Raw genomic sequence first — 27,970 nt, forward strand, 5'->3', positions numbered from 1 at the left:
TTTTTTGTTTGAAAGAACTTTGCCTTCAAAGTATGTTCGATATTCAAATACATTTAATGCTCTTTTCATTCACATAATATTCAACAACGGCTGGGCAAATTACTTCTAGGACATTTCAATGGAATATTATAGTTTTTGTTCCCATCTCTCTTTGAATTATATTTCCAGAGATAAATCATAGCCAGTTGAGAAGTGGACTGCCTTGTTGAAAAGGATTTTTCAAAGAAAAGCAATCGGCAAAAAAATGACATGAGATTTCAACACTATGCATAATTTTCCTCCCCATTACTCTTCTGAATTGAACCCTGTGCAGGAACCATCAGCTCGTGGGTCGTCATCTTCATTCTGCCGATCAACAGCGCTCTGAACCCCATCTTGTACACGCTGACCACACGGCCCTTTAAAGAGACACTGCTTCAGGTGTGGTCCAACTACAGGCAGAGGAGACCCCTGCTCAGCAGCCATCCGCCTCATCTACCTTCCTTTACTTGGCAGGAAATGTGGCCTCTGCAGGAAAACAGCCAAACCCTTTGCTCCCCGGACTACCTGGCACATCCGTCTGAAATGTCACACAACTCCGGGACCACCCAGTTACTTCACGTGGAGGGGCCGAACGGGACATGAGGTGGTCTGATATGGTCCTGCCATCTGCATCCGACAGCACATACATTTCTAAAAAAAAAAATTGTATGTTTGTGGATGTCTCCATGCAAGGATAATAATGATGCACTGTGTGTGTGTGTGTGGATGTCTCCATGCAAGGATAATAATGATGCACTGTGTGTGTGTGTGTGTGTTAATGACAAAAAGAGACGAAGACAGAGAGCAAGATGTTTGCAACCCCTGCTGGTTTATGCTGGTTTGTGCTGGTTTATCAAAGGAGAACTGCTGGTCAAAGGGATTGCTCAGTCAAAAATTATAATTCTGACATCATTTACTCAGCCTCATGTCATTCCAACTCGTTTGATTTTCTTTCTTCTGCAGAACACAAAAGAAAAAATGTGTGTGTTTTTGTCCATACAATGAATGTCATTTGGGTCCAAAACAGGGCTTTTATAGTTAACTAAACTAAAACTAAGCCTATAAAATAATTTGTTACTTGATTTTGTAACAATGTTTTGTACGCATACCTATAGACTGAACTCGTAATACACACGTGCACGCCATCAGCGTTCTCACGGGTTCGCGTTTTTGAAAGTTTGCGCAGAAAGGACTTAAGAGTTTTCTGTTAAAACGGTGTCGTGTTAGCGGCCCCTAAGTTAATAACTAATGATCGTTGCGATGGAAGTGAATCAATCAAAACTAACTTTAGCTGGACACTAACTTTATTCTAGAGCTGCTGTAAAGCCAAAACAATCTCTGTTACTTTATTTTCCTATTATCAATGTAAAGCCGCTTTGGAACAATCTACATTGTTAAAAGCGATATATAAATGAAGATGACTTGACTTGACTTGAAATAAGATAAACGTTAACTGAATAAAATACAACAAAAATTAAGCTGATTTCAGATAGTTTCCAATGCAAAATTTCTCATCATCATTTAGCTCATCTTGATGTACTAAAATAACTAAAACGGAAATAAAATTAATCAAAAGGTTTTTTTTTATTCAAAACTATATAGGCCTAGACATTTTAAAAAACAAAACTTGATTGCTAATATTTTAACTAAATTAAAATGGATTGTATGAAAATTTTAAAAGTTTTAAGGTCAAAAAAGGATATAAAAGTAGCACCTTGGATAAAGCCACTGGAGCGCTGCAACTTTTGGACCCCACTGACTTTCATTGTATAGGCAAAAACAGCTGAAAAGCAAGAACATCGTATAAGTTTGTAACAACGTGGAGGTTAGTAAATGATGACAGCATCAGCACACCAGCATCCAAAATACAACATGCCAGCAAAGCGGATCTTTTCAACAGGGACATAACAGCACAATTCATCTGATTGTATTGTATTGATAAGCCATTTATAAGGCTTAATCAGTTTGTTTACAAGTAGTGACTCATGCAGGGTCTTAAAAGACATGGCTGATTAATAAAAGTGTTTACTTAGTGTTTTACCATCAGCCTGTGTTATACATTCGACTTTTGCCCCTGTCTGTTGTATTGATTGACATCTTGTCTTTTCAATGTGGTGTGCAGCTATTCAGTGTTTAAAACGTGTTTCTTGTCCATCTGAAAATGTGTGTAGCATGTAAATGACTGCTGCTTTTTGTACAAAATGTAAATATATATTGTATAGAATTATTTTTATCTAGCCAAAGATGTAGGAGCTCCTTGGTTTCCATAGGGCATATCATTACTTATACTGTGAGGTGCAAAGGCAGTCCTGGTGTTTTAATTAGAGACATCTGTCAGTCATTTTAATTGTCTTTCTCTTTCAAAGCCACTGGAGGAACAAAGTGATAATATCAAATCTGTTACCTTGTTTTTAATCTTGGATCATTAGAAGGTCTAGTTCTCAGATTTTATTGAAATAACTCACTTTACAAATAGAAACCCATGCATTATATTTGGTCATCCTTATTTTTATATTTTAATCTGAAACTTTCTGCCTGCACGCACAATGCCATCTTCATTCAGGGAGTTATACATGTTAAAGATGTAGTGGGATGAATTTCACGTCAAGAGGTTATATTTCAGGCTATATTTCAACCCAAAAATTGAAATAAAGAAATAATAAATCATATTTTGTTTTATGAAAATACAATAAAGCCATATTTAGGACATTAAATCATTTTTGCACTGTGCCATTTAAACACATTTTCTGCCCAAATTCTCATTACCATAAAAAAAAAATATATATATCTAATTGTAATTACTATAAAGTAAAAAACAATATATTTGATTTAAATATTAAAGTGTTCAAAATTATAGTATTTAGTGTATTATATTTAATGATGCATATTTTAATTGTAAAAAAAGTGAAATATGACATGACGTGAGTAACCCAGATGCTATTTGATTGATATAATAATTAAGACCTCTGAGCAGTTCATGGACTTAAGGGTTTTATGTTGGATGACTTTGCATAGGGGACACATTTAAAAGAGCTGTCACCTAATTATTAATAAAACACCATTAGTGAGACTCTCGCAGCGCTCCTCTCTTACATATGGAAGTGTATAATTTACATCTGTGATCATTTACAAATATTGTTTTCTGATATTGCCAACCCACCAAATGAAGAGGATATTTTCATGTTTCCCTCGAGAAAGTCCTGTTTTTGTGACAAGTATTTCAAAGAGACTACCTTTCATTTTATGAATGTAAAGATGACAAATAAAATAATAATAATAATAAACATTCCTGGCATTTCACTGTTCGATTGCAATGCTTCCTCAACTCACTATATCAGAAAGTGTTTGTCAGTGATAAAGCTGTTATATATTGCTTCGTGCAAAACTCACCTGTCGGTAATGATTCACAGGTGGGAGAATGTACTGGGTGTCAAGAAGTATGACATTATAAGGATGTGATTCACTCATTCCAATGGTGATATCTCTATTTTTAACAGCCTACATACATTCTTTCTCCTACATACATTCTGTGCTTCACTAATCATCACTGTTTCTAGTAAAACAAAAACACAAATGCCCTATAACAATTTATTTATTTATTTTAATATATATATATATAATTTCTATCTTGTGGGACTGATACAGTACATGCCGTGAAGACATGGGTTATCACATTCCAGAATTTAAATTTCTTCTATGAGGTTTTCTGTTAATCAGAAAATGTTTCTTGTCCATCTGAAAATGTATGTATAGCATGTTAACGACTGCTGCTTTTTGAACAAAATGTAGCCTAAATATACTACATAGTATAATTTGTATCTAGCCAATCGTGTTTAAGCAGCATTCAGGTTCTTAACAGATATTGTATGAGCTCTTTGATTTCCATAGGACATATCATTACTTATTCTGTGAGGTGCAAAGGCAGTCCTGGTGTTTTAATTTGAGACATCTGTCAGTCATTTGAATTATCTTTATCTTTCAAAGCCACAGGAGGAACAAAGGGATAATGTCCACTCTGTGTATTCTTGGATTATCAGAAGTTCACAGAGTTTACACAGTTTAAAACCGGGACAATCAATTTCACGGCCACCTAGCTAGTCCATTAAAAGCCCTAAGCAGACCGAACCAGATACAGAAACAAATAAATTCCTTAAATAGAGAACAAGCAGTTCCACAATTCCTGCAGGATAGTTTTCTTGGGGGTGCCTGAATCAATAACTTCAATATCCTGCAGAGTGCAATTTATTTTTTTATTTTCCATTTGACCTTAAAACTATCTAAAACCCACATAGTAAAGTGTGCACAGTTATTAAGCACGTTATCAATTTCACTGAACATCTTTATTACCTATCAGCTCTTTGAATCAATAACGGTTTATTAAAGGACAAGTTCGGTATTTTACACTTAAAGCCCTGTTTACAGATCGTTTCTGATGAAATAGAACGGTTAAGATTAAAATTTGGACACATGCTGCTGTCCCGAGAATTTTAGGTTTCTTTCGCTTCTTTTTGTGTGAGCATATCAGTGAACACCCCTGACCACTCGGCGAGTTTCACGTCTTTGTAAACGAAAGTTTAACGCGTTTTATGAAAGATTGTTCCAGTGCACATATGCAGCCATTCTGAAGGTGGGGGCGAAAGCGAAAGAAACCTAAAATTCTCGGGACAGCAGCATGTGTCCAAATTTTAATCTTAACCGTTCTATTTCATCAGAAACGATCTGTAAACAGGGCTTTAAGTGTAAAATACCGAACTTGCCCTTTAAAACCTGCCGACTGACAGTCCACCTACTGGCCGGAAAAGATAATTAGGGCTTTAAAACTTTATTTTCTCTTTTTCATCACCACCACTAGGCTAGGGCAAACAAAGTGAAAGAATTTATATAAAAATCTATATTATTTGACGTCTATTACGTGAGATCTTCAAAAAGATCAGGGGCTTTCAACATTAATCTTAAAGGTAGGGTAGGTAATCATTTTTCTAAAAAAAAAACATTCCAAATTTGTTTAAACTGTCTTTATATACCAATACATAATTAAAATGTAAGTACTCTGAAAAAGAAAATATAAAAATCGAGTGACTGTAGACCTTTTAATCTGCAATAAACACAGCTCATCATTTCCATTCACTCCACCCCCTCCCTTCTGAGCTCCTTCCAAAGCCACGCCCCCAAAACACATGAACGCGCGACGCCAAACGCTCAGGCTGGAACAAGACGCATTTATTACCTGAGACGAGTGGAGAGGAAGGAGCGCAGTACATACAATGACATCATGTCAGAATCACATGTAATAAAATACCTAACTTTATCACTATGAATATAAACAAATAAGATTTCTTTTAGTACTCACTATCAAGCTAGCATATCGATAATGGTAAAGTTTCATTCGGTAACGAGCTATATTTATAAGGCAAAACTAAAAACAGGTTGCATTGATACACGTTTTTCCATTACCATCAGTTACACTGTGATGAAGGTGAATTTCGTGTAAGATTCATAACATATACGGTGTTTTGCATGTAACAGTTTCCATGATGAAAACATTGTTGACTCTAATGAAGACTAACGTACACTCCGAGTCCGGAGACAAGTACCGCATCGTCGGTTCGAGGACAGGTCCGGGGTTGAGGGCGAAGCAGAGGAGGTCGTTCAAGAGTGCGGGCAGGGTCCGAGGAAGTAGTTTTTGCCTTGTTTGCCTTCGCTGACTGCATATGCAGGTGCGTGCTTTGAGCTGAATATTTCCGGGAACGGTGACATGTGATGAGTGCACGCAGGGCAGCGCGCGCAGTGGGGCTCGGGGCGGGCACGAGACATGAAGGCATCTGATTGGTTCTTTACATTCGCACCGAATGGCAGTGATTGGTCAGAGTTTTTACTGTCCTGCAGCTGCTACAGAGGTCTGATTTTTTTCATTCCTTTTTCTAAACACATAATGTATTGACTACTATCAGGATGGAAGGACCATTTCACCCAGTATAAAAAAAAGTGTTTCTGAACAGGATTACCTACACTGAAAAAAATGTTATGTTGAATTTACTTAATTTTATTATGTCAAGGGGTTGCACGAAATAAATTTATCTAAATCCAGATATATTTTTTAAGTTGAGTGTACTTATATTTTGTAAATTGGTTGTACTTATATTTTATAAGTAATTTCAGATTAATAATATTCATAATTTTAGCTAAACTATTTTAAGTTGAATTTACTACATTTTTTCAAGAATCAGCCTGTGAATCTCAACAATGGTGACAATTATAAAGCATGTTGCAGTGCATTCTGGGTGCCACCAATCAAAAATCATTCATGGCTCCCATCATGCATTGCTGCATGAATAAATAATGAGCTTATGTTCAGAGGTGATTGGTTTCAGTGTTTCAGGTCAAACGATTGTGAAATAATGATTATGTTAAAACACAACCAACACCATCAGATCACCTTTTCTATTTGTTCAGCTGGCTGTTATAAGGTACAGCAGCCAAACAAAATCTAAAGTTAATGGTTTCAGGGTAAAGAGCCCAACTAAAACACACACTGATCCCCATGATGGTAACTTAAAATTACAGTTGTAACATTACAGTTTTCTCCTTCAGTGATTCTGCTTGTTAACATCATGGTGTCTTCAATGTTGGCAATACAAAATAGAGTTCTTAATTCATCTTTGACTTCTGTCTGTTATTCAGATATTTTTGTTTAAAAATTGTTAAATGGTTAACTTTTAAGGAATTAATTTGATTAATTATTACTCAATTATAATGTGTTACATTTAATTAATAATATTGCTTGTAATCTGCACAATTTTATTGAGTAGATATAGCGTATTCATTTTACAGTGTATATGGAAATTGAATTAAACTTATTTTTTTCTAATTACTTTTAATTGAATGAAATTAACTTGTTTTAAACAAGGGCAGTGAATTTGAAAATTAATAATAAAAAATAAGTAGGATTAAATAACACATTATAATCAGTGAAATTAACCAGATAAAAACATGTAACATTTACAAGGGGTCAGAATCATTTTTTTCAGTGTACCTACCTTTAAAGCACCAAAGTAGCAACTCACCAATACAAGGGAACAATGTAGCCTATGTTGTTGTCATCTGAGCTATTCTGGGTTGTGTGAGAAGTCCGCGGTCTTTTGCTTCAAATTTAAAGGAATAATTCACCTAAAATTATCCCATAATTTACTCACTCTCGAGCCATCCTTGTTCTAGGCCTATATGACTTTCTTCTTTCAGCCGAACACAGTCACATAATAATCGCTGAAGCTGTTGATGAGGAGCTGATCGCAACCGAGATGTAATTCCTCAGTATTCCTCAAATGTAAAATTTGATCTGTACATCAGCATCGGGGAATAACATTATAATCTCGTTCATGGTAGAGAAAGCTGATTACATGCACACAGGGAAAGTAACCGTGAAGACAGTGAATTAAATGTAAACACAGCTTTTGTGTCTTTATCGGCTTTTCCGCATATGTAGGGCCTACTGGCTCTGATAATCATCACATATACTTACCGCTTGCTCAATTTCTGTAAATCTAATTTTGTGAATGAATGACTCTCTCAGCCATTGCTCTGGTCTTCGTCAACACCCTGCTGGTGAGACAGATGGAGATTATGAATCAGTAGGCTACTCTACTGCTACTCTACTGCTATTCTTGCAGTTCCTGGATGAGCAATGTTAAATTTTCTGTTGAATTTGACCCACTGAATTTGTAAAGTGAAATAAAATTTATCGAAGATTGCCTGTCTAATATAATAGGTTGTATTTTTAAACAGACCAAATATTTTTGGAAATGAAGTCTGAAAGGTGAATATGGATTATATAATTTGTAATAATGAAAAAGTGTGTGAAATATTTTGAATTTAAATATCCACAGCTTAAATATACGACCATGTTGAATTTTAGCCCATGAAAATGCAAGCCCCAAAAAATGCAATGCATTAAAATGCAAGCATGGTTAATGCAATGCATTTTTTTATTTATTTTTTAATGCAATTCAACAAGCGTTTTTGTTTCAAATACACTTGTCATTAATTTTCTTCCATTCCTCGTTTCATCAGAAGTACAACTTAGTTTTCTACTATAACGGTACATTCACACAGGGTGTCCGCATTAAAGTGTAAATTGCAGGTTAACCACCACAACCAATTAATGTCTAAATGAAAGTGCTCAATATGTATATATTGAAACATTTCTGTCTTAAAATGCGTCAAAGGGACTGTGTGTAGGAATTTCTCCCATCTAGTGGTGAAATTGTATTTTGCATTCAAACGAATAATGCTCTCCAGCGCCTCGCTTTTTCAAATGCGCGTTGCATCTACGGTAGCCGTTATGTACTAAAAAGCTATGACAGGATGTCTTGTAATAGCACTTCGAGTTTTTCTTCGGGTGAACAGGTTTGTTATTTAAAACAAACTGAAACTTGAATCAACGAAAAAAAGAATGTTACAGTATGAATTACTGACAGTGAAAAACATTAACTATGGTAATTAGTAGTAATGCCTTCTTTACTCGTTATATTTTTTGAAGTACGTGCATTGTTAGATATCATCATCATCAGAGCCTTCTCTAACGTTACTTTACTCAATAGCTGCTATTCATCAAAGAGCCTGTTTAACTTTTAACTATAAATGTTCTACTGTCTAATAAAGTATATAACCAAGCAATGAAAAAAAAGCTTGTAATTAAGACCGTAACATTGACTTACCTGTCGAGAAGAAAGCAGGCAACTTCAGGGTCTCTTTTGAAAGCTTTCTCCTGCATTAGCTATCCCGACATTAACCCTTGTTTTTGTAATCTCCGGTCACGTTTCCTTTTACGGCCTATTTTGGACTTTTTCGACGACGAGGACTCATCCTGTGACTCAGCATATGTATGAATGAACGGTGTATAAATAACTGTGCAGTGCATCCTTTTAAACTTGCCACGGCAGTGACAAGCGCCTCTCACTGCTCTGCTCCTCCGCTTCTGCTGGCTTCAGTCACGTGATGCTGGTTCTGAACGAAAACGCGTTGTGGAAACGCGTTGGCCTAGTACTTTTTGTCCCTCTCTGCTAATATAGTTTTTCAAGATGGCTGAACTACATGGAAGCCTCCGTGGACCTACCCGTCCCATGTATATAAAGATAATAAATTCTTCGTTTACGAGGATTAGTCTGATCATTGGCATAGGTATTTGTACACCATTGAGGGCATATTTATTAATAAAAATATTGATTTTAGATAATAAAATACCTAAAAAGCTACACATAGTCCCTTTAAAATAACATTTATTGGGGTTTCTTCAAAGGTAGCATGTTTTTTACATTAACTGGGTGATGACGTCATAAGAGGGAGTAGCAACCCATACTCTGCTAGATTCCTACTGTTTGTGGCTTGACTATGGAGAACGACTGGGAGACTGATAACATTAGGGAACAAACCAAAGTCTTTTCAAAATCTTGCTGTCATGTTGAGTAGCAAGGAGGGACAACGACTGAAGACATTATTTACTTACATGGTGTCAGTAGTCCTAATCAAAAATATTTTAATTTGTGTTCCGAAGATGAACGAAAGTCTTACGGTGTTGGAACAACATGAGGGTGAGTAATTACTGACATCATTTTCAGTTTTGGGTGAACTAACCCTTTAACACTTATCATTTTATTTTGAATGGGTGACGTCATACATTGCTGAACTGAATTTTGGGTTCCATTGCTCACATCACTGACGATGCTTGCGGCATAAGTTGAAAATTTTTCAACTTTTCAAGCGCTACCGCAGGCGTTAGCCAATCAAATTGCCTTATGCAAATACCCTAGCGCAGATGCTAGCCAATTGCATTCATGCAACACCGGAAAGTAATGTGATTGGCTGTTGTCATTATGACGGTTGCATCAGCACAAGCTTCAGACACGCCCTCCGTCAAGCGTCAGCGACAGAAAGTTCGCTTTGGCAAGCTGTTTCGAACTCCCAAAACGATCTCCAAACAAAGTTTGTTTTGGCCTAATTTTGTTCGAATTGACATCACATCATCACACACGTGCGTGTGTCCGTTATGTCCATGAGACCTTATAGGGTGTCCCATTTGTGATTTTAGGTTTGAGAAGGGTGCTCACGAGCGCCCCCTTTGAGGTCGATATGCGTCCTCGATGCCCTTCTTCCCGCCAGTCAAAGTGGCGTTATGTCACGAAAGTGCGGACCTGTAGGAAGACCACGAGTGCTTAAGGGGCCATTTGGGACAGGGCCTCTAGGCTAATATTTCCCACAACCCATTACGCTTTGGTGGAGGATGCGGTAAAGAACTACAAACACGTATAAAAAGTGTTAAAAAAAATGGTATCAATGGTAACATGGCATGGTTTACAGAGGTATAGATAAAGTTGTTTGAGTGACTAATAATCAACATTTAACATGAAACATTTTTTATTTTTATTTAATGTTATTTGTGTTATATTTCATCTGCACAACGAAATGAACTTTTATAAAGATCCGTTTTGAATGCAGCAAACATAAGTAGAGTCTCTGCATGAAAGACTGACTGACAGATCAATGCGCTTCTTATTTTCTCTCCAAAACGGTAGAAATTTAATTGTAATGAAATGTGGAGGATGTTAACTGTGACAAAATGATTGACAGGCCAGTTTGACAGGATGCGCGTAATGCGACATAGCATCCTTTAAAAGTTTAAAGACACAATTTTACGACGTGACAGTAGGCTATGTCCCAATGCTTGTCTAGCCTACTCTTCTGCTACACACTCAAAAGTATTTACTTTTTCTTCACAAAAAGAGTAGGGCACATGAGTTAATATTTTTTTTAATAAACACTGCAATATTCAGTAGAAACAAGGTAAGGTTAATTTTCATGAAAAAAAAAATTGTCACAATGCAAAAACAAATCTGTAATGGTCCCCAAAATAGGCTTCTTCATTCTTTTTATTTTAATTAATTTTTTTTAATTTATTTTATTTTAGCTTATTTTTACACTCTCTCTGATATCAGATTGTAGAGCGCCTCCTGCGGTCGAAATTAAACGTTTGCCTGAAAGCTAAACAGAAGGACAGTTATGCCACGCTATCCTGAACACGTTGTAACTCTTATCCATATGAGCTCATGATCAGCAGTCATCAGCGCGTTTTTCTGACGTCATTCTGACCTGCGCAATAGACGCGCTGCTCAACTTAAGTTATGTCACCTATTTTGTAACAGGGTAAACAGGGGTGATATTTGTTTGTCCACACTTAACCTGGAAAACCACGGGAAGCACTTGTCCAGAGCCACAGCGGCACATTCAGCTCCGTAAATGTTTCCAGCCTGTAGATATTCCCTCCAAGGTACTGTCACACTTTCCCTACCATGTAAGTTAGCCTGAACGCTAGCAGAACGTTGTAAACCTTTTATTCTGTTAACCCGAAAGCATGTTTACTGTCCTGTTAAGTTGTTATTATTCATGCATGCACGGGACATGCCATGTTTCGTGTTTTAAACTATAGGTTTATTCGTCTAGCTAGCTAAAACAACCCTGTTCAGTACACAGGGAAAGTAGGGCAAAGGTCACTCGAATATTGGTCAGATGTGTCCTTGTGTCTGAAGTGAACAGTTTGATAACGCGTTCCTGCATGTACACATATGCATGAAACAGAATTTTGTGAGCAAAAAAAAATACAGCTTACAAGTCTGTCTGCTTCTTTTAGATGGCCTGTTACTTAAGAGTGGATTTTGTAACAGCTTATCCTGTTATACAAAGTTGATCCATGGCCAGTATACAGTTTATACACAGTGTGTTTATAAAACTATACTATGGGGTAATTCAATATGTAAAGTCACCATGAAATCAAAATTTACAATTTTTTATGGAATATTGCAGTATTTACTATAAATTATTTATCCGTGCACATATTTTTTTTTCCACATGCCCTTGTAATTTGTAGTGAAAATAACTTCCTCCCTTTGTCAGCGACATGTCTTCTCTTCTCTGATGACCTGTTTATTGGAGTGAGGGCAAAACAACCTGTTTTTTTCTTTGCAGCACGGAGGTGTATACGTGCACTAAAGGCGGTTCAAGCGGAGCATGTCGCACCTCAGTTGTACTCCTCACGGTGTTCCTCCTCATCTGTGCCACGAATTACCACTCATTACACAGTGTACCCCAGAGATAAGGACCCACGATGGGAAGGTCAGTTCTGTGATGTTATCTTATCAATGTATGATCCCCTTTAGAGGTGAGAGTGAACACAGAGGCTGGAGAAGTTTTGCCACATGCTGAGGAGAGAGATGAAGATTTGACGTTGTTTTTGGATAGAACATAAAGAAATTCAGAATGCATTTTATTTACTGGTCGGGAAAACCTTGGAATTTATGAGAGAATTAAAACATTGGTCACACTGTATATTAGGTGACCTTAACTACTGTGTGCTAATATTAAATACCTACAAGACTATGGATTTAAATGTTGTTCTGGAAAACTCCCACATTTTCTGCTGATTTTGAGGTATGTTTAGGGTTAGGATTAGGGGGTAGAATTGGGCTCAGGGGTAAGGGTTTGTGTTACGGTTAGGGGTAAAGTTAACAAAGTACAGATATTAATTAAATGAAAGTATTTTAAATGTAATTACAATGCACCAACATAATGTACTTAATACGTATATACGTATATTGTATCAAATGGGAAGTGCATATTAGTTAAGGCCACCTAATGTAAAGTGTAACCAAAACGTTTTTAGGCCTGTAGAGCCCAATTCACACCGTACCGACAGACGGCAACAGACACTTGGTCTGGTTTTGTCGGATCAGTGTGTTACCCCCTGTCAGACTCTGTTGCCGTCTTGTCGGAGCTGGATTTCGCTGATTAAACATGTTGATTTGGGATTTGAATGTTGGAGAAGTGACGTGCTGTAATCTGGTGACTCTCAGCGTTGTTCTGTGTCTGTCAGTGTGAAAAACAGTGTGAATTGTCCTTAAAAGACAGAAATAAATGGTATCAAAATATTTTCATTATATAGTTATAGATAGCTATTGGTATTTGTGAGTCAAAAGTAAAACTGCCCACAAGCCAGCATTATATCAGTTAAGTGCCAAACTGAAGACATTTCTAAACTATAATATGTTAATACAATTACTTTGTACTTAATACGGTGTCTACACCAGACGCAAGAACCCATTATAATCCATTATAATCAGTGATGCTGCCCACACTGGATGCGGCCACCCCCCCCCCCCCCCCCCCGTTCTATTTCTGACGTACTTCAAGCACCTGTGCTACCTCTGATACAAAGGACAAATTTGCAACACAACAGTCGCTTTGTTCGTGTCCGGTGTGAACAGCTTCTGGCTGTTGCAGCACGACGTGAGTCCGGTGTAGAAACGGTGTAAGATTATATTTTTGACAGTAAAGAATCTGTACTAGAATTTGTGACTTAATGCATACACACTGATAAAATAATTTACAAAGTTTTTTGCCTTGGAAGTCAGTATGAGAGTAATAATATTGAGTTTACTAATAAATGTGTGTATATAGTAAATAATAAACAATTCTCTATTGTATTAAAAAGAGGCTCAGATGATTGTGATTGACACTGTGATTGTCTGTTTTCATATTTACAGGGGTGGAAATGGAACGGTTCGCTGATGAGGCAGACGTTGTCATTGTTGGTGGCGGTCCAGCCGGCCTGTCAGCAGCCATTCGGCTGAAGCAGCTGGCCAATCAGCATGAGAAAGAGCTGCGGGTTTGTGTAGTGGAGAAGGCGTCTCAGATCGGAGCGCACACGTTGTCTGGAGCCTGTCTAGAGGTCACTTCACTCAATGAGCTTATTCCAGACTGGAAGGAGAGAGGGGTACAAACAAACAAACAAACAAACACATACATACTGTCCCAACTGGGATCTGTGAACTTAACACACAAAGAATTGCAAATGCTATATTGCTTTTTTTAAATGAAAAATAAACATGTATTAAAATGACTTTTACAAATATGGAAAATATGTTGGCATTCTGGTTTACTATGATGTATTATGTGTTTTTATATGCATTTTCTGATTGTCTTGACGCAAAAAATTATGACCATGAAGGCCAAGACACTGATTTTGATTCATGTCTAACAGGCGCCACTGAACACTCCAGTTACAGAAGACAAATTTTCCATTTTGACAGAAAAATACCGCATTCCTGTTCCAATATTACCAGGTAGGAGACTGTCATTCTTGCATATGGCTCAATTTAGAGAGTTATACAACTTCACACAATGTGACTTTCAAAATGTCAAAACTAATATATTAATGGTCTTCATGTGTCACAGTGTCCTAAATGGTTTTCTTTTAGAGCTAGTCATATGGATGCAATTAAATGCAATTTGTGAATGCAGGACTTCCAATGAATAACCATGGAAACTACTTAGTTCGTCTGGGGAATTTTGTACGCTGGCTTGGGGAGCAGGCAGAGGAGCTGGGAGTGGAGCTGTATCCAGGCTACGCGGCATCTGAGGTCAGAACACCTTCCTTATCTGAATGCTTATATTAATGATGCAGTTAATTTTTATTAATTAGACCTGCTTTTGTACTGTAATTGCTTGTAATTTGTATTGTGAGTTATGTGCTTTTCAAACCCCATAAGATGATCCATTCACTATAATCACTGGCCCTGGAATAAGTTACTTAACTTCAGTACTGTTGTTCCTGTAGTAAGCAGATGGTGATTTTAAAAATGTCATGGAAAAGTCTGAGACATGTACATTTGTGTAGTTATTCTCAGATTGTCTTGAAATACACTGTGTTCATAATGTGACTGCAGTTTATAATAAAAAAAAATAAAAAATAAAAAATACAGGAATCAAAAACAACTGAAGAAGTCATAGAATATAAGACATTTATTGGTTAAAAGCAGAGGTAACACTTAATAAGGGTTCTGTAAGTTGCTGTAGATAAAAGTAATGATTTAAAACAATGTTTTCGCTGCTGCAATAAAAAGATGAAAAAAGAGAAGTCACTGTGAGATAGAAAGTCATAATTTTGAGATATTTGCAGTTATGAGATATGAAGTCATATTGTGAGAGATTAAAATTCTCATTGAGAGATAAAAAGTTGCATTGTAAGACAAAGTTATAATAGTCACATTATGCCATATAAAGTTGCATCTGTGAGTTATAGTCACTATTATAATTAATAAAATCACAATTACCTTTTTTTCCCTTTTACCCGGAGGTAGGAACTTTTATAGAAATCGCTAAACAAGTAAATTGATTTCTTATTGTAACATCCTGTTGACTTATGTAAACTTTTGTGAATTTGTCTTTTACACCAGGTGCTGTTTCATGAGGATGGAAGTGTGAAAGGAATTGCAACCAATGATGTTGGCATATCTAAAGATGGGTCTCCAAAGGTTTGTCATCATCACCATAAGGTTTTATATATCAATGTACCTTCCAGAATAGAATATGCAATGGAAGATGGATGAAACAGTTTCTTTTTTCTCTAAGTACACATTTCAAACACACTTTTTTGATTTATGTGATTTATATTCATAAGAAAAATGCTATAAAAGGCTAAATTACTTTCTGAACCACAGCGGAAGATGCACTGTAAGAAAAAATAAAAGGGTAATTCTGGTTAAAGTGATTCTGATGTGCAAAAAGCATATTTGTGTGCTATTACCATCACATTTCACACTCTGTTAAACTCTCCAGGATGTGTTTGAGAGAGGCATGGAGCTCCACGCTAAGGTCACTCTGTTTGGGGAAGGCTGTCACGGGCACCTGGCCAAGCAACTCTACAAGCAGTTCAATCTCAGGGAGAACTGTGAGCCGCAGACATACGCTATTGGACTCAAAGAGGTACAAGAACTTGCATGCTTGGGTGATGCTTTAAACTTGCATACATAAACATTTCCTTGTTCAGTTTGATGTCCCCTTTCACTGACAATTGTAGTGATATCAGCTAGTTAATATTTGCACAAGGGGTCAGTGCTTTCATTTGAAAGCTTGAGCTCATTAGTCTCATCAGCATGTGGTGTTAATATTATTAATATTTTATATTGATATATAATACAGGGTTACGTTATAGGGATGCACTGATGTATTGACCAATAATCAGTAGTGGTCAATAAAAGCAATTATTTTTACTGTCGGCCTTCGTAAGATTGATTAAAAACAGCCGATGATCAGGGCCGATTATATCCTGTCAATCAAAAGGGGGTGGAAAAACATCTTAGACTACAACTTTGGCTCTATCTGACCCTATTTGCTAGGTCCGTGGTTTCTCCCTACACCAAACTTTATTTGTAGCTTCCCTCCGATTCAATGATCGCAAAGAGCTTTGTGCTTTACTTCTGATTAAAGTCTCAGCTTTCAAATTCTGTCAATTTTATCAGGAATTTCAAACAATAAATAGCGTTTTGTTCTTAAATGCGACTTGACAGATCTCAGTGTGCGCAACTTATAGCACAAAAACAGCATGAATGAACATCAGAAGGTATGTTGAAAGATACAGTACAACTTACAGAAATGTATCATGTCTTATCTAATCGCTCAATCAGTTTTTAACCGCAGAAAGATGTCAATAAAACAGCTTGTGAGCAATGTCACTTAAAGTTGCATTTAATTAAAGAAAGTTATCCAATGTTCACAGTTTGTTAGTTAGCTATAAAACACTATAGAGCAGCTTATTTACTGTTAATTATATGTATTATTGAATATATTTTTCATGAAGACAATTGTTAATGAAAACGAACTTATGTGCAACTGAGTTGTATACATTATTTAATCTGAAAATAAATAGCAGTTGAATATAAAGGTTTGGGCTTTGTTGTTAATTTGAACCTCTAGTATTATAGTAATGTACCAACTGAGATGGTTATCTGTGTAGTGTACAGCATTAGTTGGGAGAGTTCAAAGCTGCTTTGAAACAATATGTATTGTGAAAAGTGCTATACAAATTTGAATTGAGAGTTCTTTTCTTTCTTTAAGAAAATCAAACTATCGATATCGTCAGATATCATTTTGAGTAATCGGCTCTCGCTATTGGCGCTTAAACTTAGTATTGGTGCATCTCTATTATGTTATTGTATAGAAATTGCTAATATTAAAATAATATAATATAAAAAAAATAAAAAACACTGCTTTTTCTAGCTTTGGGTTATCGATGAGAAGAAGTGGCACCCAGGACGGACGGAGCACACGGTTGGCTGGCCTCTGAACAGGAACACATATGGAGGCTCCTTCCTGTACCACCTCAATGAGGGAGAACCACTGGTGGCCGTGGGCTTTGTTGTAAGTTATCTTGTTTCTGAACCTTCTGGGTCAAACCCTGATTGAAGTATTTCAATGGACTTGCAAGTGTCCTCTTTGAAGCCTTAATCTTAAAACTAAATGTTCTGGATTGATGTCTTTGTCAGAATGCTTTGATCTGTAGAGATATTATTGACCTCATTCATCATGTTCTTTCATGAGCTAAAATGATGCGCTAGAGTGTGAAAAGGCTTTGAACTTTGAAAGTGTTCCTGGTTATGAGGACATTTCCTCATCCTGTTGATAATATAGCATATCAAAATGACTTCGCTTTTTAAAGAGGCATTTCATGGAATGCATGTGATTCATAGAGACTAGTCTCAATTCCAGAAGTCATGAGGAGTTCTGCAGTGATGACGGATACTCAGGATGGTACTGATTGGTCACGGTTGTCTGGAGATACAGTGCAGCGTTTGATTGACAGAACTATGTCAAATCTCATGATTGCTCTGAATTATTTTCCCTTAAGTATATTTCGCTTGCTGAACTGTTAGTAGTTAGTAGTACTGAGCAGTTTTGAGATATACAGTGTTGAAGATACACTACCGTTCAGAAGTCTGTGGCTAGTAGTTGTTGTTTCCAATAAGCTTGATAATAAAAGGAAATGTTTTAAATTCAAATATTTTAATTGATTTAAATATTTTACAATTTATTATCAAATAAATTCAGCTAGTGAGCATAAGACTTTTTTTTTCAAAAACAGTGGAGTGTATGTCAGTTGATTTTGAATTGTGCATTCTCATCTTCAGTTTTTAATATTGCTGTATCCTCAAAGCCCCGTTGTCCAGCTCGTCTTTGCGAAGGGTCAGTGCAGTTATTCTGCTATGGTAAACTGCAAATGTTTGTTTGTCTCCTCAGGTAGGTTTGGACTACACTAATCCCTACCTGAGCCCGTTCAGGGAATTCCAGCGTTGGAAACATCACCCCTTGATAATGTCTACCCTGGAGGGTGGCAACAGGATAGCATATGGAGCCAGAGCCCTTAATGAAGGAGGTTTCCAGGCATGTCGGCGACTTGAAATTCTCAACATAAATTATTATTCTTTGTTTAACTTCTCACATCCATGATCTCCCCTCCAGTCGATTCCTAAACTGACCTTCCCAGGCGGCATGCTGATAGGGTGCAGTCCGGGCTTCATGAACGTCCCCAAGATCAAAGGCACACACACGGCCATGAAGAGTGGCATGCTGGCAGCCGAGACAGCCTTCATGAAAATCACAGATGAGAATCTGCAGTCGGAAACAGCAGGTGGCCAACCCAGACATCTTTGCAAATTAGCTGAGGTGTAACTCAGAATATTAAAGGTGTCCTAGAGTATTTTTTTGTGTGCATTTTTCTCTGCTAGGTCTCTATATTCCTGAATATGAGGAAGCTTTTAAAAAGTCCTGGATCTGGAAGGAGTTGTATTCTGTGAGGAACATCAGACCGTCATTCCATAATTACTTTGGACTCTACGGAGGGATGGTATATACCGGAATCTTCTACTGGATTTTAAGAGGAAAAGAACCATGGACTCTGAAGCATAATGGTAAGAACTGAGAAGTGGTTGCTTGTTAATATCAAAAGCTTTTCCTTCATATCATTGTATCAAAGACGACATTGCAAATAGATGCAAATTCATTATTCTGAGCTATTAGAACACAAAGATTATGGTAAAAAATTACATTTTGAAAAGTTTCATTATGAACTGACTATTTTGATTATCATTGAATGTGTTTGCATTATTAATGTAAATTATGTAAACGTGAATTTATTTGCATTTATTTCATTTAACTGATTGTATATATTTATTGAGCACTGGAAATGGGCAAAAGTGCATTTTATTAAAACAAATGCTTGTCCTGAAGGTCTGGACTGTGCTCAGCTGAAGCCGGCGAAGGACTGTACACCCATTGAGTACCCAAAGCCTGATGGGAAGATCAGCTTTGATCTGTTGTCATCTGTAGCCTTGAGTGGGACTAATCATGAGCATGACCAGCCAGCCCATCTGACGCTCAAAAACGACAGTGTTCCTGTGGCCCAAAACCTTGCGATTTACGACGGTCCCGAGCAAAGGTTCTGTCCAGCTGGTACGTAACTGTTTCTGCTACACATAGCAATGGAAACTAAATGGTAACCTCCTCGTTAGACTTTTGGTTGCACACAATATCAACATGCTCCACAAGTTGATGAAAACATCTGGTGAACAAGCTGATACATTTTATCCCTCGTCCCACAGGTGTGTACGAGTATGTTCCTCTTGAGACGGGCGATGGCATGAGATTACAGATTAACGCACAGAACTGCGTCCACTGCAAGACCTGCGATATAAAAGACCCCAGCCAGAACATCAACTGGGTTGTGCCTGAGGGCAGCGGCGGACCAGCATACAACGGCATGTGATTTCAGCATTACATATTTTTATTATATCATCATTGGGGAACATTGCATAGATTCATAATCAATGCTTTTAAAGACTTGAGAGTCCTTCTGATGTGCCTAAGGGACAGAATGTCCTCATATCCTGTGATATGAGCTTGAAGTGTAATTACATAAAGTGGCTTTGCATATTTCAGGTTTGATAAAATTGTATGTATTGAAAGACGTCTGTCAAAGGAATGTGTCATTAAAAGACAAAGGAGCGTGTTGGATTGACAACCAGTTGACGTTTTAGCTCACCATGATGCGGTTAACTGTAAACTGACAGTTTTGTATATATTGTCAAAGTTGGAAAACTAACTGGTAGAAATAAATTAATTGTCACAATCTGTTGGTTTGTTTTCTAGAACTAAAAACACAATCTTAAACATGAATCTTTGAACATATTAATTGTTTTAATCCACACAACTAACATGGCGAATTCCTATTTCACAAATAAACAAATGTTTTGCTGTTTTAGTCAGCAATCGATCGACAGAATGAATAAACAGCAGTTAAGACAAATGAACCCAGGAATTTTTCTTTTTGCAAAGTCACTCTTTAGGGTCAGCTCACTAAAAATGCACAGAAACTTTGTTCCTTAACTCATCTCACACATGGTACAGATCATATGAAGCTCTTTCCAAACCTGAATTTTTACCTTTAAATTAGAGACTTCAAAGCAAGGCATTTTTTTACCCAGCTATACACTTACTAAGACAAGTGCAACGTAAATGAACATATGCAGGTAGGACGGTGTGGAGTGAGGTCACTGCAGTTTCCTTTACGCAAACATTTTGGCATAAATCTTCTTTTCTTTCTCCTTCTCTTCTTTCACTTGCTGCTTCACCTTCAGCATTTCATTTCCAATTGCTTGAATCGAGGAAAGGAAAATGTTCAAGTTAACTATTCACAAATCATAATCAAAGATATTTTTAAAAACTAAATTTAACATAATAGATTTGTAAAGAGCTGGTTAACCTTTGTCATCTGGTGCAATCTCCTGTGCTTTCTTCAGATCGATCTGCGTTTAAAAAGACAAAAGATAAGTGCTCAAAGTCAATCCGCAGAAACAAATTGTCATGTAAATGAGAGCAATTTCCTATTATTGAAAGACTGATTCATTCAAATACAGTACTTATTAAAATGTTCTGACATTTTACCTCGGGTCTTTGTGCAGAGTAATTGGAGTGATTATGTCTAATATAATGTTATTTTAGTATCATTGTGCTACAATTATAGTTTTTACTAATAGTTTTTTTTTTTTTGTAGTCAAATAAAAGTTATTTATTTTTATTTTAGTACATCAATTTTAACTAAATTATAATGAGAAATGTTTCCTTGGTAACTAGCTGAAATAATCTTAATTAAACTGTCAAAGATAATTAATAATGCATCATGTTTTGAAGCCTGAAAGCTCCAATCTATTTTCCACCTGCATGGATAGAGAGAAATACCACATCCTTCATAACTTCTTCTTTCATGTTCCATGGAGGAAAGTCATACATGGTTTGGAACGACATGAGGGTGATTATGTATTGCCAGAATTGAATTGTTTTCTTTAAGGTGTTTAGGCCAGTGGTTCTCAAACTATTTATCAGAGAAGTAAAATAAAATAAATCTAAATGACCAAAAGCACCAAGATCAATTAACATTTTTCTTAAGTCTCTTTAGCTACAATGAGCACTAGAACGGTAAGAAACTATTTCCCCAGATTTGCGCTCTACACATTTTTTTGCTTGCCACCCTAAAAAGTTTGAGAACCAGCGATTTAGAGTGAGATAAATGTGTATTTCACTCAGTGTAGTGTTTGTACCATGGCCTTGTTGAATTCTTTAAGCCCCTGCCAGGCTTGAGCTCTCCTGAACAACGCTTTAGTGTTTGACTGGTTCAGCTCCAGAGCCTGAGAAAAAGAATATTACCATGTTATAATAAATAAAACATCACAAATCACCACACAAACCAGTAGAAAATACAGTTTTAGGGTGTGTTCACACTTGGCAGGTTTGGTTCGATTAAAGCAAACACTGGGTGTGATCCCTCTTTTATTTCGGTTCATTTGAAGTGTAAATTGAATTGTGAACGCAGCTATCCAAACCAGTGGGACTCGGTCCGCTTCCAAACAAACTCTAGTGCGGTCTGACTGAAATAGGAATGCAACACGGACCAAATACATCTAAATTAACCAAAAACAGGATGTAATGTCACAAGATGTGACCCTTAAAGGGGTCATGACATGGTTTTTGTTTTATTATGTTCCCTTAGGTGCAATTATAGTATTTACTACAGTTTTTGGACAAAAAACTTTTACATTTTAGTGATTAATGACCTTTTCCCAAGGGACCCCTGGGACGTCCGCAAAAAATAAACTGCATCCATTTTTCCCTGACGTCTGGATCGTTCGGCAGCATATTCAAAGATTTTGTTTGTCCACAGCCAGGAACAACACATCTGCGTGGCATCGCAATCTTCTTGTAAACAGACCCACTCGCTGCACGTCGACTGAACACCTGTGGGCGTGACGATGATGCGAAATGAGGCGTAGTTGTCTCGCGCTGGAGGCGGTCATATGCAAACGACTGGTACGTCACTTCGTACCGTGACGTCACTTCTTACCATGGATCCCCAACAAGCTGTAATTAGAGCTTGATTAAATAAATGCTTCGTTTATAATGGGGAGGACGTCTTAAGCCATGAAACTTGCAAGAAGTTTCAATGGTACAAAGACCTCTTATATACCAAAAGATCAAGGCAAATTTGGTTTCTCATGTCATGACCCCTTTAAAAGGACCTGGTTCTTCTTGTCACAGGATCTGCACTGCCCACTACAGTTCAGTACAGGTGTCATAACCGTCATCTCCTTGGTCTGTGACTCCTTTACGCATTTTATAAGTTCTCAGCTAGTAAATATACCACCATATGCATTTACACATACAACAAGCACATTTAACCCAGAACACAGCATTGTTTTAAATGTTCGGTCTTTAAAATATACATCCTAAAAGCTGTCCAATTAGCTTGTGACCTTATTCTTCTACCTTTTATTCTGTATCTTTAGATTCTGTGTTAAAATAACAGCGTGAACGCTAAGCGAACCAGGACAAAATGTATAATTTTCTTTTTTGGTCCAGACCTAAAGAACTGAACTACAAGTGTGAACTAGAGATGCACCGATTGATCGGCTGGTGACCGGACGGTCAGTCGGACATATGCCGATTTTATGCCGGTCAAATGCACTCGGGCGCCGCATGATTAACATCGCGCAACATCAGCATCACACGTGCACACACATGTAGGAAAAGGAGTGCATTCACACCACGTGAGCAGCAGTGAAGCGCGGGTTTCGGCGGGTCTATTTTTGCTACGCTGCTCAAGCTCAATTAAAGTGAAAGCACACTTTTGATGGACAAACTAAAAATGAATTCACACAAAAAGTGCTCAAAATGCGCAGAATAAGTAGCCTATGTCTAGTGTGTTTTAACAAGAACTCCAGTAGCCTATGTCAGAAAAGAAAACGAAGACTCACCCATTTAAACTTGTTTTCATTATTCAGTTTTGGTTATGATTATAAAAAATAAAGTAAACTAGCCAGAAATTATAGAAATATCTTTATACTGCAAGGCTATATATATATGTATATATATGTGTGTGTGTGTGTGTGTGTGTGTATTTCCCACACCAGGAGTAATTTATATAGTTCTATTTTATAGCGATTATCTGTTCAAAAAATGATCTATGTTGCAAATTGTAAAATGTTCTATTAAAGAAAAGATAGAAAATAAATATTTGTGTGTGCTGTAAAGTGGTTAGAAAAAATGAAATCGGAATCGGCTAAAATCGGTATCGGCAGGTCAAATTCAATGAAAAATCGGAATCGGCCTAGAAAATTGTAATCGGTGCCTCTCTAGTGTGAACACACCCTTACAGGCCCTTTCGAGAAATTAGTCAACTTATTCCATTTCAACTGTTCCCTAAATAGAGAGAGAGTGCATCTGGTGATCTAAAAATGGCAGCGACCATGACAAGGTTATTTCAAGTGCGGTGAATGGCTGAGATATGTTATAAAGAAATCTTGAGGTCCTTTGCTTCTTATATCCTCTAACCCCAATGCAACTGGACACCGTTCAGACGGCTCAAATGTCAGAAGATCCCATGTTACCTCATCACAGCTCTCGAGTGCTTCTTGCCAGAGTTTGAGTTTGAGTTTGCAGGCCGCCGTGTTGAGAATGCAGCTCAGGGCCGTGGGCTCCAGCTTCTTTTGGGCACTATCGTCGTCTAAGATGCTGCCACAAAACTCTAGATACCTGTGGACCAAAGTAACCTTTAGTGACACTGCTGGTTTACAATGATGCGTACAGACATGGCACATTCACAAATGTTATAAGCAACGTTTACTTTAGATTACACAGTGAGAGATCTTGCATATCAAGCAGGTACTTACAGGAATGTCATCATGAGATGAGTGAATTTGAGAAAAGTGCTATGACAGCACTTTCTAAAAGGTTTGACACATTGAAATTAAGTCTAGAAAGCTGGATATAATGAAATAATGGGGCTTAATGGCAGATTCGAGTTTTCACCTGAGAGCTTTTGAATATTTCAATATGGCTGACTGCCAGTTCTGAGCCTTGAAGAAATTATTCCCGATGTTTTTCACATCCTCTGCCACAGAAAAGACTTTGTTTGTCTAGAAAGAGAACAGATTAAGTTTTGATTGATTTGACAAATTTCTATTTTTAGCATGTGAAATTTCAGCTATCATACTATAATACTGTGTAATATAAGTATATATATATAGTATATATATATATATGTGACCCTGGATGACAAAACCAGTCAATGAAAGTCACAAATCATCTGAAAGCTGAATAAATAAGCTTTCCACTGAAGTATGGTTTGTTATTATGATAGGACAATATTTGGCCGAGATACAACTATTTGAAAATCTGGAATCTGAGGGTGCAAAAAAAATCGAAACATTGAGAAAATTGCCCATTTATGTTCGTGATTGTGCTGCATTCATTCACAAAAATAAACGTTTTATATATTTACGGTAGGAAATTTACAAAATATCTTCATAGAACATGATCTTTACTTAACATCCTAATGATTTTTGGCATAAAAGAAAAACCGATAATTTTGACCCATACAATGTATTGTTGGCACAAATATACCCTTGCTACTTATGACTGGTTTTGTGATCCAGGGTCACATATTTTTATATATATATATATATATATATATATATATAAAAATATGTGACCCTAGAGGGCCATATCTACAAACACAATATTAACTTGTCATTTAAAGTTTATAAGCTTGTATATGCATATTTTGAAATATTATATACATCTTTGAAGTCCATGTCAGAGTCCTCCGGGAAGTCTGGGTATGTGTCTCCTGAGCCGTCGTTAGGTGCGATGCCCCAGTCATCTCCCGCTTTATGTTCTCCACATTCAGCAATGATGCAGGGCTGAGAGAGAGACAGTTACAATCAATCTAAATATATTCAATTGCTCACTGGAAAAAGGAAAATGTATTTTCTGAGAGAAATGGTCACACACAATGTCAACTCCTTTCAAAAAGCCAATTTATCACACTAGCTAGTTCACCTGTGCAGAACAGGTGACAGACTAAATTTCATGACTATTAAATCTTGATAATGGTGACTAAATGCCTGTAAAATATCTCACACACACCTGTCCTTCAGGACCAGTCAAGATCTCGGTCACGTTATATTTCTAAGCATGGCAGCAGATGTCACAACGTCATGATGCGTTTAAAGAGTGAAACATTTTTTGCATGCATTTAACATGGTCACCTTCACAGGATTATCTTCCTTTGTTTCCAGCCCCTCCAGCTTCTTCACCACCCCCATTCCTTTCACCACCTGGCCAAAGACAACATGTTTGTTGTCCAGATGCGGCGTGGGAACCGTGGTTATAAAGAACTGTGAGCCGTTGGTGTTGGGGCCGGCGTTGGCCATGCTGAGCAGCCCCTCTCTGTCGTGCTGGGGGAGAGACACAACCATATTAATGAAGCACCACTTAATTCAAGAGAAACACAAGGTGTATCTACTGTACGTCTCATTTATTCCTCAGAGCAGACACCAGGAAATTAGCGGATGCCTCAGGGAGATGAATCAAGTGCTGTGTTTGGTATATTTAATCTCAGAGCAATTTCTAAGCAATTACACAGACTGATGGCTTTGGTTAATTAAACGAAAGGCTCACTAAAAATAAAAATTCTGTCACTGAATATGTGCATCGAGCAAGGTTTGACGTTCATTAGAGATGGATGGGTGGTGTGACCAGAATCCTACATCATGATTTCCACAATTTTCAAGAGCAGCGTGAACATTCTGCTAAACTACTTCTGTGTTACAGGATATGAACAACACGAGGGTGAGCAAATGATGAGACTTCTTATTCTTTACAGCAAAGGTCAGCCGGAACCGGGAACACTCCCCATAAAACCTGATGTACTCGTTACATCACAAGAAGAATGACATCTACACTAACATGAGTCTCTCTGTTTATCCTGAGGTTTACCGTAGTCAGCCGGATCCGGGCTGTATCCAGATCAGATGAAGGACCTGCGCCTAGACACGAACACAAAGCAGCCTTGAAGTGTCAGCAGAGACCGTGTCAACTATACTATCCCCTGCGAAGGCCTCATCGACACGACAAAAGTTCTTTTTTTTTAACGACAAACGTTTTTCCTCTGTACAGATGAAAACTTTATTAAAATGATTCCCGTTCACACGCATCCGCGGAAACGACTAAACACGCTGCACTGTGCATGCCAGACAAGTAATTGGCAATGTCACTTTGTAAAGAGACACTACGCGCAAAACAATCTGCATTGTAAAAAGAACTATAAATGACGCTGACTTGACTTGACAAAGCAGCTCTGTGGTACCTTGTAGTAAAAGTTTTCATCCTCAAACTTGTCCCCGTAGATGCTCTCTCCTCCCGTTCCATTCAGATTAGAAAAATCTCCACCCTGGACCATAAATTTTTTGATGACTGAAGGGTACAATAAGAAATACAAAGTTGATTAATTGTTTTATAGAGGGTCAATGTGGTGACTAATAAGACTATTTTGCAAGCATGACATGAGCAATTAAATATTTTATAGTTCGGCATACAAAAAAAAAGAAATAAAAAAGAAGCTTATTCACTATAGTAATTTTCATGACTTTCCTAGGCCTAACCCTGCCCATTAGATCATTATGCACATTAGATAGTTCTACACGTCTCCATCGAAACGGGAGGTCAGGACACTCACTGCGGTGGAATGGACAGCCCTTGAAGTGCAGTGGTTTTCCGGTGCTTTTACCGATCCCTTTCTCACCGGTACAAAGAGCACGGAAATTCTCTGCAGTTTTAGGGACCACATCAGCAAAGACCTCAAACACTATACGGCCAACTGCAAAGAGAAACAAAAACATCAGGAATGAATTATCAGATCTAGTCATCAGGTGATCTGTGGCTGCATATTTTGACCACTTTTATTTATTGGTTTAAGCATTTTATCTGACCATATTGAATTTGCTTTACAGATATCAATAATCTCAAAATCTACAGTTTAACTTCCCGAAGAGTTACTCACTATAACTGAAGAGTAGAAATGAGAAGCGCTGTCATCTTTTCTTCTTATTTATTGCATTTTTTATATACTTTATTTAATACTACTACTGATAAAAAAAAGTCATTTAGCAAAACATTTGTTTGAGAAAGAGGGAAAATATATCTTCACACCACATGTACACTCAATTGTGATATCCTAATAATTACAATCTTTAAGTGCGACTTTATTGTATCCCATATATTACGATATATGAAGTAGAGGACAAAAAAAAAATTGCCTCGTGTATATATAGTACAGAAAACACTCACTAACACAGTTCAATGGCAAAACGAGAAACTGCATGTTGCTTTTCTAAATAGTAGTGTCCCTAGTTGAGTTCAGTGCATTTATTTCTTTACTCCTTTTCTTTCTTCTAAGCAGCAGTTAAGTAGCATGTGGCAGCAGACAGAGGCATGGAGTCATTCAGCTTCTTTCTAAAGAAAAACAAAATATTCTGACCTCTTTCACCATCGATATCTACGTCAAAGAATACCCGAGGGTTGTCTGCGTTTCCAGGCTTGGCATCAGGAGTTGGGTTTGACATTTTCTTGGATTTTGATAGGGAAAAGGGTCCAATTCTGACTGGACGGGGTAACTGGAATATTCTGTGAAAAGGAAGCACCGGTGAGCTTGTAACTGAAGCATAAGTGAGCGTGT

General features: G+C 37.3%; 3 protein-coding genes across 6 annotated transcripts in view; 2 read left to right on the top strand and 1 right to left on the bottom strand.

Annotated features, from left to right (window-relative positions):
- The window catches only part of rxfp1 (relaxin family peptide receptor 1), a 49,909-nt gene extending 46,583 nt beyond the window's left edge, over positions 1–3,326 (top strand). For 2 of the 3 annotated variants that reach the window (XM_084430290.1, XM_084430291.1), the window contains one exon: positions 314–3,326. In XM_084430290.1, the coding sequence (XP_084286416.1) occupies positions 314–624 (311 nt within the window). In that variant the 3' untranslated portion in view covers positions 625–3,326. The remainder of the gene's footprint in view (positions 1–313) is intronic. The other variant, XM_084430292.1, reaches the window with a different exon arrangement.
- A 7,823-nt stretch (positions 3,327–11,149) lies between these two features.
- On the top strand, positions 11,150–20,029 carry etfdh (electron transfer flavoprotein dehydrogenase). Of its 2 annotated transcripts, none has more exons than XM_084430407.1 (13): positions 11,150–11,365; positions 12,037–12,183; positions 13,611–13,840; positions 14,108–14,189; positions 14,368–14,486; positions 15,303–15,380; positions 15,685–15,831; positions 17,125–17,265; positions 18,142–18,285; positions 18,364–18,532; positions 18,630–18,812; positions 19,132–19,353; positions 19,503–20,029. In XM_084430407.1, the coding sequence occupies exons 1-13, from the start codon at positions 11,311–11,313 to the stop codon at positions 19,664–19,666; spliced, it is 1,881 nt and encodes a 626-aa protein (XP_084286533.1). In that variant the 5' UTR covers positions 11,150–11,310; the 3' UTR covers positions 19,667–20,029. The 2 variants fall into 2 exon arrangements, with proteins under 2 accessions (XP_084286533.1, XP_084286534.1); XM_084430408.1 differs by having other exon boundaries at positions 11,150–11,341.
- On the bottom strand, positions 19,664–27,965 carry ppid (peptidylprolyl isomerase D). Its single transcript, XM_084430409.1, has 10 exons — positions 27,773–27,965; positions 26,972–27,112; positions 26,603–26,709; positions 25,503–25,691; positions 25,032–25,154; positions 24,262–24,368; positions 23,841–23,985; positions 21,498–21,584; positions 20,663–20,705; positions 19,664–20,554 (listed from the first exon to the last, which is right to left on the bottom strand). Exons 1-10 carry the CDS (start codon positions 27,855–27,857, stop codon positions 20,466–20,468), a joined length of 1,116 nt encoding a protein of 371 aa, XP_084286535.1. The 5' UTR covers positions 27,858–27,965; the 3' UTR covers positions 19,664–20,465.
- Positions 27,966–27,970: the final 5 nt, after the last annotated feature.

Source organism: Rutilus rutilus (genome assembly GCF_951802725.1).
Source record: "Rutilus rutilus genome assembly, chromosome: 14".
Taxonomy (NCBI): domain Eukaryota; kingdom Metazoa; phylum Chordata; class Actinopteri; order Cypriniformes; family Leuciscidae; genus Rutilus; species Rutilus rutilus.